Consider the following 20,622-nt stretch of genomic DNA (forward strand, 5'->3'; position numbering starts at 1 on the left):
GCTCTTCGGATCTTGCTGTGAAGGTCAAATTTAATGCAAAGGGTTTTTTTTAATTAAAGGATGAAGGATCTCGGCGATGTTGTGTTCGTCTCTAAAGCATTAAGCTGCACACCGCTGGGCTTGTTTTTCTGGTGTTATTCCAACGCACGTTATGATTTGTTTTATAACGTTCATTAATAATCATACATTTTAAGTGTACTTAAAGTTGGCATTATTTGTGTATTTCTTTTTTTCAGATTTTTTTTTTTTTTAAGCTGGTAGCTAATAGGAAAGGCTGCAACATTGTTTCATTATTATTATAGAAATCATGTCAACTCATTGGTTAGTAAGTAACCTGGATTTCAAAATATATAGAGCACCACCATAACACACAATGGTGAACGCAGTGCTGTTGGTGTATTACTGATCTTACACTGCACAGTGTACGTTTAGAATATTACAAGAGAATGCAACACAGCTGCTGTTACCATTACTGGCCATTTTGCTGTATCAATGTTGTGTGATAGAATACAAGTCTGCTTATGCTTAAGTTTGTTACATTTTAGCTAATTAAGTTACTGAGATATTAGGCTAACAGCATATATTTGTAATGGTCAGCAAAGACAATTCCAGTGAAATGTAATCATTTAAGAGCTGAGTTGTTGAAGTTATTCAACACCTGATCTCTTCTGATCCTCCAGAATCATCTGCCAGTCTCAGACACTTCTGCTTGTTTTTACACTTGTGCAACTTTGTAAGCAAGTGACAGTATAGTTATAAGTATAGTATAGTCTGGGTGGGAAATCATTGGGTTGTGGTGCTTTGGAAAAACAGCCCCAAATAAGTCAACATATCTGACCGGCAATCAAGAGTTTTATTGGTCAGTAAGAACATCAGAAAGATTACAAACCAGAGGAAGCCATTCGGCCGGTCTTGCTTGTTTGGTTGTTAGTATCTTATTGATCCCAGAATCTCATCAAGCAGCTTCTTGAAGGATCCCAGGGTGTCAGCTTCAATAACATTACTGGGGCATTCATTCCAGACTCCCACAATTCTCTGTGTAACAAAGTGCCTCCTTTTTTCTGTTCTGAATGTCCCTCTATCTAATCTCCATTTGTGAACCCTGGTCCTTGTTTCTTTTTTCAGGTTGAAAAAGCCAGATCGCCACGTAATCTTTTTTGTTCAAGACTGAACAGATTCAATTCTTTAAGCCTGTCTGAATTTGACATGCCTTTTAAACCCGGAATAATTCTGATTGTTCTTCTTTGCACTCTTTCTAGAGCAGCAATATCCTTTTTGTAGCGAGTTGACCAGAACTGAACACAGTATTCTAGATGAGGTCTTACTAATGCATTGTAAAGTTTTAACATTACGTCTCAATTTAAATTCAACACGTTTCACTATATATCCAAGCATTTTGTTGGCCTTTTTTATAGCTTCCCCACATTGTCTAGATGAAGACATTTCTGAGTCAACATAAACTCCTAGGTCTTTTTCAGATTCCTTCTTCAATTTCAGTATCTCCCAAATGATATTTATAATGCACATTTGTATTGCCTGCATGCAGTACCTTACACTTTTCTCTCTTAAATGTCATTTGCCATGTGTCCGACTGCCCCGTTCTAAATGCTGTCTACATAATTTTGAATGACCTTTTCTGCTGCAATGGTGTAATCTAGAAATTTAAGAAATTTGCTTACTATACCAGAATCTAAGTCATTATTGTAAATTAGGAATAGCAGAGGACCTAATACTGATCCCTGTGGTACTCCACTGGTTACCTCGCTCCATTTTGAGGTTTCTCCTCTAATCAGTACTTTCCGTTTTTACATGTTAACTATTCCCCAATCCATGTGCATGCATTTCCTTGAATCCCTACTGCGTTCAGTTTGAGAATTAATATTTTATGCAGGACTTTGTCAAATGTTTTATCCGTTGTTGATTTTGCACCCTCAAAAAAATAAAGCAGGTTAGACACGATCTCCCTTACCTAAAACCATGCTGTCTCCCCGGGTAATGTTACCATAGGTAATTTTCCATTTTGGATCTTAATATAGTTTCCATATAACAGAAGCCAGGCTTATAGGTCTGTAGTTACGATTCGGTTTTGTCTCCCTCTTTGTGGATTGGTATTACGTTTGCAATTCTCCAGTCTGTCGGTACAACCCATTTCAAGAAACTGTTGCACGATCTGGATTAGCAGTTTGCAAATAACTTTTCATTTCTTTGGGTACTATTGAGAGAATCTCATCTGGTCCAGGGGTTGTATTTATATTAAGAGCTCCTAGCCCCTTTAACACTTTTGCCTCTGTTGTGCTAGTGTTATTTAAAAATTGGATAGGAGCAGGTCAGCATGTGGTCCATATCATTTGTAAAAACTTGTGAAAAGTAAACATTAATATTTGATTTTTTTTTTTTCTCGTCTGAGATTTTCCCCCCCATTTGTGTCTTAGACATTTTACCTCTCCTTGAATCTTCTCTTGCTGTTATAATATTGGAAAAACTTTTTGTTAATGGTTTTAGCCCCCTATTAATTTCTATCTCTCTTGGCCTTTCTAAATAAGTTTGCAGTTCCAATAACTTTCTGTGAACTTTCTTCTTTGTGCCTTTTTTCCCCCCTCTGCGCGCATATATATATATATTTTTTTTTAATTTATCTGTTAAGAGAAGCTATGATGGTTCACTGGAACAAGAAGAAAATACAAAGAGATACAAGCCCTCAGCCACCTCAGGACACTTGAACAAAGGATAAGGAGTAAATGAAAGTATTTTGAAACAGCTTGTACACGTGAAAGATTTGTGTTGTGACCTGCTTTACATACCAACAGCTGGTTTATACAAGAATGCATGTATGCAATATTCATAACAGTTTCAAACATACAGGAGCAGGTCTGAGCACAAGCATGGCGTCAGCTACGTTCAGGGCAGAGATACCAGCAAAACAAATACAACTTCACTGTTGATACTATTTACCATGTATAGTAAAAAAATTGTTAGAAAACTAGCTTTAGATGACAACCAGAAACTTTAATTTGAAAATCCGACACAAAATAGAGGAAAACACCACACTTACTAGTGAAAGAACATTTTATTAAACACTGCAACAACAACAAACAAAAAAAAAAACATAACTTTATCTTCCTACAATTTACATCACTTTGACTTGTACCTGTAATTCCGGTCCTGGATGTATACCTGGTTTACCACCTAGGATTAGAGATGTATTCTGTAAGTCAACCCTACTTATTACCATTACTTTCTGTATGATTCTACAGAATTTGCTGAGAGCATGCACACACTATTAGCTCAATTATTTATGTATTTCTTTATTTTTCCTATTTATTTTAACACACATATCAGTGTAGTAAACACAAGGTGCTGACTAGTTTAAGAATGGAAGCAAGCATTATATTCACTGAACCGTTTATTGTCAAAGCTTGGCTGGATCGGGGGTTGCAACGGTTTTCAGCAATAAATGAAAATATTATTTTGAGAATGCACTTTTATTTTGAACAAACATCTCGAAGTAACAGCATTCGCAGAGTACAACCGCAACTAAACTTTGTGTGCTATACAAGCGCCCCCCCCCCCCCCCCCCCCCCGGTGAATGGCACCCGATTAGCATCGGGCAAACTTGCACAGAGGCCTAGAAACTGCCTGAACTATGTGTTATCATTCTCTCATTGTTCAAGACCAATAGACACTAAACCAAAAAAAAAAAAAACCTTTTAAACTTAAACACGGAGTGCTGGTACTGGGACAAGGGCTTCTTCCAACTGCTTACAGTTAGTTATTGTTTTTACCAGCTTTAATGCTTTTTCCTTAAAATAAAATGCAACGGCACAATTCTGCCCAATAATTTCCACCAACAATCGTTTCATTCAAACTTAAGATTTTACAAGGTCGAGCTAACGTGGCCATGAACATAGGAAGCAGTGCCCATTGAGTCCCACTACATTTGCAAATACGCTTTGCACACTTAGCAATTCTTTTGGGGATCCAGGAGTTTGTCTGCCACCATTAGAAGAAGCTTTTCAAGTTTATCAACCTGTAAAGAGAAATGAAAAATCAGACTTAAGGTTGTGGAAATACAGTGCTAATGTATGCAATGCAAACTTCTCCATGCTGTACTGCCATTGCTCCTTAACCCTAGGTAGAGAGAACCTACATGCACAGACATTCTCCGACCGCTCTCAGGTAAAAGGTAGAGAGAACCTACATGCACAGACATTCTCCGACCGCTCTCAGGTAAAAGGTAGAGAGAACCTACATGCACAGACATTCTCCGACCGCTCTCAGGTAAAAGGTAGAGAGAACCTACATGCACAGACATTCTCCGACCGCTCTCAGGTAAAACCAGAAATGGGTTTAATTGAGAACAAAAACATCCCTGGACATAATGAAAGGAGAATGGCATCTCTGATCAAATGATCTGTACTGTTGACATGTGGAAATGTGGCTATGAAAAGACTTTCACTGGACAACACCTGCAATGGAAGCCGACTAAAGGAATCATAGAATACAGCAAAGTAGCAAATATGAAGACAATGGTATATATATTTATTTACCTATGGGCAAGTCGCAGACCAATCCCCCTCTCCAGAGGTCAGTAAATGGATTACGTGGGTAATGTGCCCACACTGGAAAATCAAGATACCTAAAAAGTCACCTGAACATGCAGCCATGTAGGCCACCAACACCTTCAGCGTGCATGTTTTACTGAACCCTGCTTGCTGGCAGTCACTGCTTCAAAGGATGTTTGAGTTAGAAGGGTCTGAACACGAGGCAGCAGCAACTTTCAGAATTACAAAAGGGGTCATTTAAAAAAAAAAAAAACACACCACACACCATATTTTTACAATCAAGATTTACAAACCTTTGAGATTCCATATACTGTACCAAAAGAATATTTATAAATATTTAAGAAAGGTAAAATACTGCCTTACTTTTTGGCTCAGGTGTGCACAGCAACACTTTGTCTGACAGGTTGGCCGAGGCTCTGCAAAAACAACATTCAGTTTACTTTCTTTTTAAAGGATTACTATATGGCACATTGAAGCTTGAGAATTTCATATTAAAAATCAAGAAAAGAAAATCTAGTATACCAGTGGTTGTTGGAGCGGCACTGCAGTTTGTTAAATCCTCCACAATCGTCTGAGCTACACTCTCTGGAGTAGTACTTCTACGATTGGATTTTGTTAAATCCTCCACAATCGTCTGAGCTACACTCTCTGGAGTAGTACTTCTACGATTGGATTTTGATAAATCCTCCATAATCATCTGAGCCACATTAACAGACCCATCCTCTGCACAGCTCTTCAGGTTAACGGTGTGCAAATCTCCATCAAAGTCCTGCACTGATGCAAATGCCTTCCTGCCTTGCAACAGTGTTTTAAACTGCTCTATGGACGACTGTGGCCACTCTCCAGGGCTCTCTTTTTGTGCTGCTTGAAGAAAGGAGGGAAACAAAACATGTGTCTATAATTTATATATATCTATATGACACACACTGCATATACTGTAGGTGCGTATACTGTACACGTGCATTCAATATTTTAACAGTACCTGCAAGTGCACACTTCACAACTTGAAAAGGGAGCTCCAAGTGCTTTTCTTGAATGGGGAGAATGCTGGAATATTCAACACTTTCTGAATTTCCATAATCTGCATAAATAACCTTTGCAGCAGTGTCAAACGTCTCCAGAACAATAGCTCTGTACCAGTTCTCATCACCTAATAGCAAAGAAAAAAGAATGCAAGTTTAGTAACATTTAATCCAGCGATTTAAATGTATTTAAACATCGTGACATCATTCATTTGCATCATAGCAAAGAATCTCTCTGCCAGTATGGCACTACTAAAAGCCTACACAATATTACAAGGTTTTCCAGCCTCTCACAGGATATGCACATTTAATTGTAAAAGCCACCCAAGTCTGCCAGCCTGGAGTGGCGATGGCATCCTGACACCACAAAGCAGCAAGCATACTGTATTCGGATTCTTTTGCACTGTCACCAAGCATCTTCTTTGAAAGACAAGCAATCACACAACAACCACATGGAAACAAATGTCACCTTAATGTATCACTGAATCTCAGATATTTTCTGAGGTATGACCTTTTTTTTTGTTTGAGGGGGTGGGGGGAGAATGACCTAGGCATATAGCCTTAGTATCATTAAACCTTATTTCAAAGGCTTCCCAACCCCCTGTGATCCACTTGAGCTGGAATGATCATATTCTGATTACAAGTCACTAAAGACAGCAAATTTGCAAAAACCATACAGTGTTGCGTATCAGCATGCCCAACAGAATGAACACACCCCCTGGGAACAGGGAGACGTTACGGTTACATTGCTGAAAAGGTTTTGCTTCACGACATATAATTAAAAAAGGTACAATCAAATGTAATTACCAGCTTCTTCTAAATTCCAAGAATACGTACAGACTGAACTGCACATCCCTTGAAGCATGCATTCCCCAACTTTGGAAAAAGGAACCCTTGCTGTTTACTGGAACTTGTAACCAGAACCTTTCTGGTTTGCAGGCACTTGAACAAGCAGTGGTTTACCCAGTGAAAAGCAGATCAGAATCAGGTACAACACAATAGAGTTTCTAATAGAACAAGCAGCAATGAGGATTTTGACTAAATTGTTTATTTTAAACTAATTATATATATATTATATATATATATATATATATATATATATAACCCTAACCCTATATATATAATTACATTTTCCATCCATTATCATTAACCGCTTAATCCTTTACAGGGTTGCGGTGAGCCAGAGCCTAACCCAGCAGACACAGGGCGCAAGGCTGGACTACACCCTGGACGGGACGCCAGTCCATTGCAGGGCACCACACACACACAGTGCAATTTAGAGTGACCAAGCAACCTGAACAGCATGTCTTTGCATTGTGGGAGGCAAACTCCACACAGACAGACCCCTAGGCCAGAATCGAACCCAGGAGCCTGGTGCTGTGAGGCAGCAGCGCTAACCACCATGCCACCCTAATTATATATATATATATATATATATATATATATATATATATATATATATATATATATATATATAAAAGTGGTATATCAATGCATTATCTCTTGTAAATAGGCCCAATTAAGAAACTGTCAGATCATGCATTATCCCCAAAACGGGAAGTGAAGCATTTTAGAAAGGTGGTCTGGTTTTTTGTTTTTTCCCTTAGCTGCTATTAAAGTGGACTGCTTTTATCTTTTTAATTGATTGGGAAATATGACTTGCAACAGCTGTTTTAAAAAAGTACAGGATCTATTACAACTTTAGAGAAACGACTGAGTAAGGTTAATTTTCAACTACTGCTATGACCAATAAAACAACAAGAAGCTAAAAGAAAACACTTGTTTCCAGAGAAGAAAAAAAAAAGTACTTGGAATACTAGAGGTTAGCCTAAGCAAGACTCTGGTAATTTAACATAATCCACAGCCAGCGACACTACATCTGCACGCTATTCGAATTTTCTTTTAAAAAAAAAAAAAAAAAAAAAAAACCACACAACACACCACATGTTTACGTTATCTTGCTTCACAACCTCTGGTCTGTACCTGCTAAGCCTCACAGCAGTGACAGAGTAGTCTTTGTTATAACAGACGCCTGTCTAATGTTTAGTCAAAACATTACATAAAAATGCTGAAAAAAAACATAACATGTCTTTATTGTGCTGTATACAGCACCTCCTCGTGGCCAGTTCCCCACTCAGATGCCTCTGTCACTCCTGGTCTGCATGGAGACAACATCACTGTACTACTGTCCTGTATGTAAAACTAGAGTGCTTCCATTAAGATCAAGGGGAACATTTACTGTATGCAGAGTTAAAACCGCCAAAAAGATTGTGAGAAGGTGGATAAACTGCCTTGGAATTCAATACTCTCCAAGGTTTCCTGGTCCTGGAGAGACACAGTCCTCCAGGTTTTCTGGGTATCTTTAAATCATCAATGGCTGAATAAGTGGAAGAAAATGTTAGGTGTTGACCAGTTAAGAAAATAATTGGTTCAATTAATTAATTGAGAACTCTGGTGGAAAGAAATCCAGAAGACCCTGTGGCTCTCGGGACCAGGATCGGTCAGCCCTGCTCAAAGCCATCCAGCTCAGCTGCACATTATAGCAGGGATGTCCAGTCATGGTGCTCAAGGGTCATTAAACTCCAGGTTTAACAGGTAAAATGAGACTTAACTACCTCAGGGTCCAGATGGAGGTTTAATTGGTTTAATTAAAAAATTAGACCAGGGTTTGGAACCAAGACCAGGAAGGGCCATTTTCAGCCAACCTGCCTTTGGGCTGTTAAAAGAATCTGGAAACCAGGGGGTTACAAGGTGTAGCTGCTTGGCTGTGATGATGGCATGGTAATCGACTCAACGAGTTTATCAGTCTCTCCACCCCCCCCTTGTCATTTTCCATTACTGATGCACTGGCCTCTCAAGCTCCCACCTTCACCTCTTTACTCTTTAAACATTCTGGTCACTTTTCACTGGAGTTTAGCTCCTGTGTCATTGCACATTTCACAGGTGACCAAACAGGTCACCCAACACATTAGCATTTATCTACATGGTGGTACCAGCCTAGTGAAACCGGGTATTCTAAATCCCAGCAGGGCAGGTTTTGATCCCAGAGGAGTGTGCAAGCCCGTGCCCTTCTAGAACACAGTGCAATTTACAAACAGCTACATTCAGGACACATCTGCTTTCCCAAAATAACAAATCAAGCTTCAGGTACAGAGTGAAATGTGCAAACATGTTCCTACCATCTGTAAATCACCTATAACTCTTCTTTGTTTTTGTCACTTCCCGCTGACAAGTAATAAGTGAACCTGTACAGAAATACTTCAATAATGCAAGTCTCTTTCATCACGCTGCACAAGAGATCAGTTTCAGCAGGAAAAACAGCTGTATTTAACAAAATAATTACGACGGCCAGAGCAAAGTACAACTTAAAATAAAAACTCAGACACAGTAGGGCCTGCTTTCTGCAAGTGCCGCTTTTGAAAGGGAATAAGCAGCTGGTTTTATACAACACACAAGATAAGAAGGGGCTTCATGTATGGAAGCTTAGTCTCAAAACTGGAAACGACAGACAGATGGACAGGGGTATACAGTATTACAAATGACACAAGCAGTCAATTATTATTCAAGCACTTGAATAATGCCTTCCAACTGCAACATCGCTTAACATTTTTTACATACAAAGTGCAAGGCTACTCACAACAAACAGTAACATCTTTTGTGCATGCATTGACTGCTAAGTGGTGAAATCTTTCAAAAAGGTGAAGATTATACAGTGTAATTCCCTCAATTAGGACCACAACACTACTGAATGAGATTTTAAGAGACAGCTGGTCCCAACTCAGGCAGATCTTCAATTAACAAGCTGGTAACGAGGAGGCAGTTTACTCTGGAATGCTTGGTCTAGTCAAAATGTGCCACAAGAGTACCAGGAAAGTGAATTCCCTAGGTTTCAAATCCTTTTTTGCCAGTAATGTCAATGCAATGTTATTGTATTATCTGACATTAATTAAAATGCAAATGCACAATGCATTGTGGTCCAGTGGTTATAGAAACAGGCTTGTAACCAGGAGGTCCACTGTTCAAATCCCAGCTTAGCCACCGACTCATTGTGTGACCCCGAGCAAGTCACTTAACCTCCCTGTGCCCTGTCTTTCGGACGAGATGTTCTTGTAAGTGGCTATGCAGCTGATGCATGGTTCACGCACCCTAGTCTCGTATCTTGTAAAGCACTTTGTGATGGTGGTCCACTATGAAAAGGCGCAACATAAAAATAAATATTACTATTAAATGAGACACCGGTTTTCTTTCAACAGCCACCACAGACACAGGAAACCAGAATGAACATTTTGGACAACCAGGTGTCAATTTTTCCCCCCCAACATTCCAGCATTTACAAAGAAAACCATTAATGTGGGGTTGTCTGAACAGGTAGTAAAATTACCTGGGAAATTTGTTCCAACCTAATTTAGATGCAGCAGTCTGTCTCACCAAATGCTTAGAGCCACAATAAAGAACTTTAAAAAAAAAAAAAAAAAAAAAAATGAACACTGGAAATCCAAAGCAGGGTTGCTGTTTGGGTTTCAGAGTCCTTACCTGAAAACCTGGCACAGCAGGCCACTCCTGCCTTTGGTTTCAGTTCTGCATGTTGGCTCTGGCTGCTGCAGTATTCAGCCAGTTCGACCATAAGGGGTTGTAACTTCTGCATATCCACTGTACAATTGGAAATGCAATGCGTAAAGCAAAGGTAGCAAGTACAGCACCAGTTCAAAACATTTTTCATTACTCTAGAAGGCAAGTTTCAGGGGTGTAGAATAAGCAATGGTGAAGGAAAACATATAATGTCAATGACGGGTGGGGGGTGGGGGGTTGGGGGTGAGGGTGAGGGGTGAGGGTTAGAGGGGTGAGGGGTGAGGGGTGAGGGGGGAGGTACCCACTCTTGTTTTCTTTTTTACTTAACACACCTAAAATGTGTTGTAACCCGAAAGCAGTTTAAACCGATTACAAAATGTTTTAGGGCTTCTGCACCTTGACTGTCAATGTTCATTGCGAAGAACAAGCTGGGGTTCATCACTTCTGCAATGTGCAGTTGAAAAGTTTCGTTACGAGGTAGTTCAGCCGTCTTCCACCGATGAGGAAACGAACCGCCTGGGCCAAAAAAATGTAACGTGTATCAATGCGTAAACAGAAAGTACAACAGCAATCAAACTGCTTTACAAGCTTCTCTTGAAACCTGGGCTTCTGTATCAAATTACTCTTGTAAGCCATTGTTATCACTTAATAGAATAAGGAGTACCTACAATCTTCAAAAGTTATAAAACGTGATTCAACACCATCCAGTAGGAAGTTTCTGGAAGTGCAGGTCACTGAAAATCCTTAAGACTTTACACACCTGTGTGAGGAGTAGCTGGTGGTGCAGCCACTGGTGTTACAGCAATGTTGGCATTCTCTGCAACAGCCAGCTTTTCAGAGACCAGTATGCTGGCAATGCTCTGCTCCTTCCACCTCATCTCAATGCCAAATCCGCTATTGTTCTTGGACACCACTTGAACTTTAGGCTGAGTCCCCCTTGTGAGGGCTTGGAACCTCGCAATCGCATCCTTGGTCCAGTCTTTTTGTACAGGTTTAATACCTGAAATTATGACATCTTGCAAGTTAAACATTGAACTTGTACATTATATATATATATATTTTTTTTTTATTTTTTTTTTTTCCAGATGTGTGGTCAGTTCTCACTGGTTTGGTAAAAAAAAAAAAAAAAAAAAAAAAAACAAACAAAAAAAAAAAGTACAGCTTATTAGAATTACAACAAAATGCAATTCAATCTGAAAGGTCTAAAGACAGTGCACACGGGTCCACATGTTAAATAAAGACCATGGAAACTGTTAATGAGGTAGATACCACTGTTACTTATTTCTTTACAAAAACTTTGTCCCAAATTGTACTTCTGTAACAGTCAAGAATAGCTCATTTTCTATATCCCTGCTGCATTTTGTATAAGAAACCGTAGTACCTGCTAGCCAGCACTTGACTGCTTGAAACGGATGCTTCAAATATTTCGCAACAATGGGACGAAGCTGGTCAGCTGCTAACTCACATATGTTTCCATAATCCACAAAGTAAACCTTTGCCTTCCCATTAGAGGCAACTTCCTTTACCATTGCACGGTACCAGTTACCATCACCTGCAGTAATTCAAGACACTATTGTTAGACAAGTCTTTTAATTTAAAGGATCACATATTTATTTTTCTGTAATTGACGACCGGTTTATTGTATACGCTATAGTCTTTATGGTCTGGTGTATGTAGATATTTACCTGGGAAAACGGCACAGCAAGGTTCTCCGACAGCAGGTGTGAATAGCTTGCTCTCTGCACGGCAGTACCGTGATAACTCCACAGTCAACTCATTCAGCGCCTGCAGATCTATAAAGATACCAGCAATACACTTTATATCATTCTCAAAACATTTGAAATGTCAGCAAAGGGATGTATAAACTTTCAAAAAATGTTGGCATTAAATGCATAGTCTGTGTTGCAATGTAAACACCACCTCTAGCAATGCAGCGCTGGCAGTAGAACTCCCCTGGGCTGTGCAATACACTGACTGCCACATCCACAGCTTGGTTATCAGGTAATCCAGCACTAGTCCAATCCAGTTTCTCTGGTAACGGCACAGTGGCTAACAAAACAAAAAGAAGAAAACATTTTAAAAAGCAAAATGTAAAAAATATATATTATTACACTGCAAGAACAAAGACCCTTACAAACTGGAGCATATTACTATTGACAGACATACTAATGCACTGTATATCACTGACACAGCTTCTTTAGAAATGGAGAGATTATTTTTAATTGAAACAAAAATTGCCACTTATTTGTTCCATTTCATCTCGCACTTACAAGCAGGGTCTTTAGATTTCACAACTGAATCAGCTTTGTGTTTTTTACTCTCCTCCTCCTCCTCCTCGTCGGCAGCAGAAGCGTATCCTGTTGCTATGAGCAGTTCAGCAATACCAGCTTGTGGATCACTGTGCTCATCACACAGCTCAACCAGCGCTTTTCTTTCTTTCCGGCCCACCACTTTGGCTTGAAGAAATTTACTGCTCACAAGTTTCTTCATTATCAGAACAGCTTCGGGTGTCCAAACGCCCAACATCGGCTTTACACCTTGAGAAAAGAAAATCATTACTGGTATACGGCAGAAAATATTAAATTGGATTTCATTCTTATAGTAATTATGATGGAAGTCCAAATAGTTCCTCCTCTTAACACCCAAGCCAGTTTCATTCAGGTAGGTAGAAGAGATAACCATGTAACGTACCTAAAACCCCTGGGTAAACAGACAGACTTTCTTACACAAGCCGAAAGCTGTAACAATGCAGGGTATTTTAACATTCAAACACCAAGGCAATGTGCTTTATACAGACACTTAACCAAACTAACAAACCTGCCAGCGCACAAGGGATTGCCTGCATAGGTAACTGCAAAAACTTTTCAGAGACTGGACGAATCCGATCCACACTCAGCTCTTCACAATTTCCAAAATCAATGTATCCCACGCAAACCCTGTCCTTCGAGGTGTAGCTTAAAACAGTGGCCCTGTACCACTGGTTGTCCTCTAAGAAAGAAAGATTTGAAATAAATCTGAATTAAGCCTCAAACACATAATACACTGCACAGTGCAGATGCTATCACTATACTGGCTTTAAGATAAATATGCAATGCTATTATTATTAATATAAAAAGGTGTCACTGAAGTGCCACTCCTCATGGGCCTCCAGTCAAGATCAGCAACTCAGGACCACCAAGATCCAAACCATCGAGCTCCTGGTCATGTGACTCCCCCTGTAACTGTACAGATGTGCATTTATTGAGCACTGGGGTTCCAGCAAATTACTAATTCGAAAAAAAAAAAAAAAAAAAAAAAAAAAAAAAAAAAACTTATACAAACCACTTCTATGCTGGCCCTTATGTTACCTGTAAACTGTGAACAGCAAGTGGTTCCTCGAGCAGGCCTGAAATCCACAGAAGCAGATGTTTGCAGACAATGTTCTCTTAGGCGTGCCTGCAGTTCCTGGATTAAACCTGTTAATTAAAAGTATTTTTAAACTATTTTATAATCTTAAAACACGATATATCTTTTAACCAAGCTTTATCTTAGAGCTATTAACAGACTTGCAGAAACTGAACCCCTCCAAAAGCAAAGAAATTTAAAAAAGAGAGTTTCTTGAACAGGCATACACTTCTTAACTATTGGGTAAGATCAGCAATAGATCCTGATACCAACTTGCATTCTGTAGCTGCTGAAGGATGAAATCATCCGGCGAAGTCACGTGTGTAACAACAGAAACAAACGTTTCATCAATGCAAAGGGTAATTGGCTCAGGAACCGGACTTTGGTTGTTCTCATTCCTTTCACGGACGTTGCTTTTATAGTTTTCTAAAGCCGTGTTCAAAATGGTATCTACAGTAAAACAAATGTAATCAAGTCTTAATGTCCAGTATTATTAAAAAAAGATACATTCTTAAATAAGCAGGAGCTTAGGAGCTGAAACTTACTGATATCACACTCAGCCTGGCTCTTCTTTGCATCTTCCTCCTTCGCTGCATATCCTTGTTCTATCAGATACCTGTCTAACTGTTTTCCTGTAACAAAGTTTAAAGACCTTGTTGTAGACATAGTACAAGAATCTTTGTTTCAAAGTTTTCACAAAAACATTTTGCTGTTGTTTACATGGTACAGACTTGCCCAATGGCTTTGCCCTATGCCTAGTTTGATCACAACTACAACATTTTACATACTTTAATTTTTTATCTCTAAGCCCAAGTTGCTGGTACGATTAAACATGTGATCTATTATCATGTGAAATAAGTTCTTGTAATGCATGTTTGTGCAATGCTCATCAATTTAGGCAACACTGATTTATCCTTGTATGTGATTAACATCTCACCTTTAAGTGAGGGTAAAACTGCTCATTAAAAACAAGCAAGTAACACATACCTATTTTAGGGAGAGTGACATGAACAGCGAAAGATGCCTCCCCATGCAACGTCTCCACTATGCTTATTTGGCAGGCCTGGCCCAGAAGCATCTGTCTTGTTGAATTACAGCAGTCTTCACTCCATGTGCCTTTGACAGGAACCAGCTGAGCAACCCTGCACTGCACAGCCTGCCAAAGATACACAGATACAAAAACATCAGTGTCAGGGTGGACCTGGACAGCCACATTCCTGCAGGCTTTGTGAGGATCTTTAAAATCAGCAATGGCTAAAAACCTGGGAAAAATGTGAGTTGACCAATTAAGAAAATAATTGTTTCAATTAAGTAACTGAGGACGCGGGTGGAATGAAAACCAGAAGACCCTGAGGCTCTCCATGTTCAGGGTTGGCCACCCCTGAAATAGCGTATCAAAGCTTGTTGATAATTTTTAGCAGGTAGCTATTGCTATCTACAATATTTTTCAAATGTACCGTATTAAATACATGATTATACGATTCAAGATATCAGACCATAACTGCTGTGACTAGCAGTATTATAAAAACAAACAAAAAAAAATCCTATATTATTTATTTAAAAAAAAAAAAAGTCATATAATACCAGATTCTGCCGAGTTAACACCCCAGTTTGAACGATCACCTCATCCCAACTTTTAGTTGAAAGTAACATTTTCACGATTAACTTTCGGTTTTTAATAACCATGACCAAATAATGCCCGAGGGGAAATATCGTGGCTCAGTGAATTGAAAAAGCTGCCTAGAAGTAGTTGCTCTGTGCATTGACTGATTCAGGGTTAGGGTTATCTTCGCTTCAGATAACAAAGACGTGTTTGGCGGTTTTGGATCAGATGATAGAGACTCTGCTGTCTGATTGATTATGCTTTCCTATGTCAAAAAATATTCGCTCGAATACTCGGATATTTGTCCCAGAACTACTAGAAAACAATATAGAGAGAGAGACACACACAGGTCAAAAAGTAAAGCCATACTAAAGTTAACTTACAGAAGGCCAGAGGGGGTCAATGTCTTTGGAAAGGGGCTGAAGCCTGTCCAATGTAACATCCTCTTCATTCCCAAAGTCAATATACAAGATGTTAACCTTTTTCAGACTGGAATCAACCGTCTGCACCAGACCTCTATACCAGTTCTAAAAAACAGTTAATCTCATTACACGTCTATGGCCAATGCTTATAGATTTTTTTTCTTTGTTACTTATTGCATGAGGTAATTTCATGCAAATGTCAGTACAGTTTATTTATTAAATGTGTACTGCATTTAAAAAAAAAAAAAAAAAAAAAAACCTAAATGAAGTTCCATGAATGTATACCTGATCTGCTATAAAATATTAATACTACTAATAACAATACCTGATCTTGTGAATATTTAGCAGCACACACTTCCCCCTTTGCAGGCAAATAGTCATTACTGCTGTTTGTTTTGGCGTAGATCTTCTGAAGCGCCAAGGTGACTTTTCTCAGTGACTCCATGATCTCCACAGTCCTGATATGAATGAAAAACTTCCCTGGGGTCTTAAATTCAATTACGCTTGCCTACAAAAAAAATAAATAAAAAAATAAAAAAAATCACCAGTCAACGACTTAACTGAAACTGTTTTTAAAAACATAAGTACTAAGCTATTCTCATACATTTTTGGTGCTAGACATTGAGACATGTGTTTCCAACTTGCCTGCAATTCAGTCCCCTTTTCAAACTCCAGCTTCTGCAAATCTGAAAGACTCATCCTTTTTCCTTCTGCAGTTGCCTCTACAACGGCCGTCTCGTAGGAAACACAAGGAAAGCAAGGTTCAAAAAACAAATTCTTTAAAAAATTACAAACCGAGGTAAATGTTTTGCTGCTACATTGCTGGCAAGAAGCCTCTACGAGGTTTACTTTTAGGACTATTTTACAGAATACAAGTTACAAAACCAGGAACAGGCACCACACCACATTAGAAATGGGACTGTATTACACTATGTAACACAATTTTTGTTCCTGGGTTGCAAGTGTTATTTCCTAATTGCTTATGCCTCAAAAGTATAGAAAATGGAGTAAATACAGTATAAATCGTAAATCTCGAAAAACTATGCACTTCTAAATCTTTTGTAGTCATTTTTGTATTACTTTAGTATAAATACATGTTAATTTGGATTCATATGTTGTTTTTTTCTGACTTTATGTGAACGAAGACACACATTTGCCCGTTTTCCCATTGGAAATAGTGATATTTTTAAATCACTGTCCTGGTCACAAAAGCAAAGTTTGTGGGGAATAATAGCCATTTTCTATACTTTTGAGGCATAAGCAATTAGGAAATAACACTTACTACCCAGGAACAAAAAAAAAAAAAAATTGTTACACAGTGTTATCAGCAGCATTGCTCAAAGAAAACAGAATGTGGGTTGGGCTCAATTTTCAAAATCAACATCCAATTCCAAGTCTTCCCTGTTAATCAATTCCAATTTCTTCAATCAATTCCCAATTCCAACTGAAACGTGAAGTGAATTGGAATTAAAAGGGAATGGGGAATTGAAAACAAAGGAATTGACCCAACCCTGACTAAAAGGTACAATATGTGCACAACTTAAGCCACAAAACAATAGCAAAATCCTACCTTATGTGTAGCACCCTTTAATCTACTTCCTGCCAATGCCACTGGAAGCCCCCGGGGAGTCTCGCTTTGTAAATCATTTTTTTTTTTTTTTTATGCAAGAGAAAAAAAAAACAACAAAAAAAAAAAAACGATTCAGCTTGACCAATTTTCACCTGAGCATTGAACTGCAGATCTGATTACATTTTGTTCCTTCTATCTCAGTAGCTGTTTTACTCAAACACATCTTGGCATACTGCAAGAAATTTGTCATAATATTTTAGAAATGAAGGGAAGGGCATTTTTGTGTGTGTCCTGATTTCATGATTGGTTTGTTTATTCTCTTTTAGATACGGTCCATTAACTGTGTAGCGCTTTATATGAATTGAAGCTGTTGTACATAAAGGGTAATACAGGGTTAGAATTACTGAAACAGCACCACGTTAATACATAAATAGGGCAGTATTAAACAAATCCTTCAGCTGGAGACCATTGACTTAATTTCTATATAAATCTACCATTATGTGTTGAGAAAGGCAAATTCATACATTTAAAAACTCACAAGATAAGTCATACTTTGAATGGGTTGGCGCAACCCTGTGAACTTCATAAGTACCTCGGACATCTTTGCTTGCACACATGTCTGTGTGCTGGCCAGTCCTCCTTCTGGCAGCTCACTGAGCAATAGTTTGTCTTTTTACACTGCGTGCATCTTAAGGGCCCTGAAACAGAAGAAAGCCTTAACCACTCAGAAAAACAGGGGGTAATTCCAGCCTTGTAAAATGACACTGCCAGTTCTACTCTATCACATATTCCTGTTACTAGTCAAAGTAGCATTTAGCTACTGATCTGCTTGCATTGCTAATACCTGAATCACAGGGTAGTATACCTGGATGCCCCCCCCCCCCCCCCCGAAAACCAAACTAACTTACCTTTCAGACCACAAAAATGACAAAAACTAACACTCTTCAGACTGGACAAAGACTGAAGCTGCATCATGCTGTGAGCAGACGACAAACTTTCTGAGGGACTGGAAAGCTGTTCTTTATTGGTGTTCAGCTTTAATTCACAACTCAGTCCCTAACAAAAACAAAATAAAAATTGTGATTTATGCTCTCTTAAGCTACCTGCATTTAATATGTTACGCACTGCACAATATATTTGGGCACCAAGCTTAAAAATGCTAACACTTCAGTTTAAATGAACAGTAACACTGTATAAATACAGCCGTTCACTAAACACTTCAACTTAAACCTGAGAATCACCCACTAAATTCAGTCAGTATGTTAATGAACTGCACTCTTGTGACCTGAACAATTTATTAAAGTACACTCTGTATTGCCTGATAAATCGAAGCACTATTTTAGCAATTTCCAAATATTACTTTTACTTTTGATTTGCGTGAATCGACCCCTAGATTCTGCTTTTTAGTGCATTTGGCACAATGCAGTGTAATTCACACAGTTTAGCCCAACAAAATGTTGTATATAACAATTAATAATAATAGTAATAATTGTGCGTAAACCTTCACAAAGCACAGTTCTAATATCACAAATCCAGCATTTCAGTTTACTTACTGCACACATATCTTCATTGCATGAGGAGGCACTTCCACTTTTATTCGTTTCCATTCTATTCACTAGAAAAAAAATGAAAGAAAATGCAACGACTTTTCCTATATAGCACTATCTCAGAAACATCTGCATGTAAAATGCAATTAAGTAAAAAAAAAACACCTACAATATAAAGGGAAGCATGGCGGTATTGTTATTAAGACTATGGTAAGAACATTGATTTGTTTATCAATTCTATTTGTTACACAGCAATATATTTGTGACTGTCAGCACCATGTCTGGTGCAGTGTAAAAGCATGTGCTGTACTTTGTTTTGAAAATTACTAAACTTTTAAAAGATAAGTGGGGTTACAGCAAACCAACCGTTCTTTGCATCTCCAGGGGCATCTCTTGATGGACTGCCAGTTTTTGCCAAAAACTCTTCAGATACCTGGCAAAAGCTGAAGTTCTTTTTTGCAAACAATGCAGACTCGCTTCCCTTCTCAGACCTACTTGGTTTTAAATTTGGGTTGGGCGCCGGCTTCCTCAGCGGCAGGTTTGGGCGCCCCGCAGACTGGGAAATGATAGGCCCAAATTTACTCTCTGCCATCTTTCATGAGAAGAAAACAAAACTCTATACAACACAACCTGAAAACCAAAAAACAGAACATATTCAATAGCTTTAAACCATTTTTATCTACCCCCCGCCCCCCCAGGAGCACTGCAGGTGAAAGTTCAAGGTGACGAAGAGCTCTGTTTTGGACACCAGACGCAAAATGAGTGGGTTGCAATGTACGTTTATCCAATTCTTAAGAAACCTGCCAAGGGCATTCAATGGCGGAATCTGTGTATGTATCATATATTACCAGTTACTGTTAAAGGATGCCATGGTAAATGTAATACGGTATTTTGTAGCTATGACAGAGGTGGTGTACCAATGTTATTATAATCACAGATGACAAGGAGACAGTGCCACTGAATGGGCTATTTTAGGTAACTCCTAAACTTTGCTTTGCATAGAATAGTCCCTATTCTGGAAAAACCCGTTGGTTTAATGAAAATTGCTAGTTTAACGCCATAATCTCTGTGATTTCCAACATCAAACTGACATAGCCTATAACCGTAGTTAACTGTATCTTGTGCAAAGCATTAACTTTAAACATCACAATTTAAAATTAATCAACACGAGCCTTGCAAACGTAGTTAATTAATCCCGCCCGAGCGCACTGTGCTGGTTCAAACAGTTTAGGGGTCAAGGCCTCGTGCATTTCTTCACAATGTCTTTTTATTGTCAGTTTAGTGAAAGTTCCGCTGTTAACTTTCTGCTAAATTTCATGCAATTTTTAATATGCACTCTTGACTTCACAACAACGACTGCTTTTACTGTTGCGAGATTACATTATATTAATAAATACGTTCAGTTCTAACAGAAACGTTCTTTTTTTTTTTGTTTAGGAGTAATGCAACACAATTCCCGCAGCGAGGAGATTCTCTTAAAAGCAACGTGTTACACGTTAAATTTTTACATAAATGATAACTCATATACATATTTCGTGTAATTATGTCTTCACATACCAGAGTTCCGCTTTCGTGCACGCGTGCCTCGTTTTCTACAGTATATTTACCACGCTTCTCTTTTTGCACATGCGCGTTTCAATGAGCTGCAATGTACACATTTATCAAACGCACTTGGACAGGGTACGGTCGTACACATAGTGTATACACATGTATTTATTTATTACAATGTAAATCCTCTTTACTTGTATGAGTTAAATATGTATACCGTTTTAATAAATTCAATAATAGTAATAATAAAAGAAACGCTACCCGTGGTTTTTTTTTTTTTTTTTTTTTTTTTTAACGTTTTGCAACTAATTATGGACTAATTTACTTAAAATAGCATTAGGTACTACTGTAGTGTCAGCTTAGTGCTAATCGGGCTATGTTAAAAAATATATATT

The 20,622-nt window shown here is 38.5% G+C and overlaps 1 protein-coding gene across 2 annotated transcripts; it reads right to left on the reverse strand.

The window, feature by feature from the left end:
* Positions 1-3,574: 3,574 nt before the first annotated feature.
* Positions 3,575-20,303, reverse strand: tdrd1 (tudor domain containing 1). 2 transcript variants are annotated; one of them, XM_041267632.1, is made up of 25 exons: positions 20,237-20,303; positions 19,046-19,309; positions 18,686-18,747; positions 18,041-18,188; positions 17,725-17,830; positions 17,133-17,196; positions 16,208-16,297; positions 15,888-16,070; positions 15,524-15,667; positions 14,525-14,693; positions 14,083-14,169; positions 13,811-13,987; positions 13,501-13,608; positions 12,971-13,141; positions 12,424-12,690; positions 12,074-12,202; positions 11,839-11,946; positions 11,535-11,705; positions 10,914-11,153; positions 10,550-10,669; positions 10,118-10,234; positions 5,545-5,712; positions 5,085-5,423; positions 4,926-4,978; positions 3,575-4,027 (listed from the first exon to the last, which is right to left on the reverse strand). In XM_041267632.1, the coding sequence occupies exons 2-25, from the start codon at positions 19,269-19,271 to the stop codon at positions 3,959-3,961; spliced, it is 3,516 nt and encodes a 1,171-aa protein (XP_041123566.1). In that variant the 5' UTR covers positions 19,272-19,309; positions 20,237-20,303; the 3' UTR covers positions 3,575-3,958. The 2 variants fall into 2 exon arrangements, with proteins under 2 accessions (XP_041123566.1, XP_041123565.1); XM_041267631.1 differs by having other exon boundaries at positions 5,085-5,426.
* Positions 20,304-20,622: the final 319 nt, after the last annotated feature.

This window comes from Polyodon spathula, chromosome 13 (assembly GCF_017654505.1).
Source record: "Polyodon spathula isolate WHYD16114869_AA chromosome 13, ASM1765450v1, whole genome shotgun sequence".
NCBI classification, from domain to species: domain Eukaryota; kingdom Metazoa; phylum Chordata; class Actinopteri; order Acipenseriformes; family Polyodontidae; genus Polyodon; species Polyodon spathula.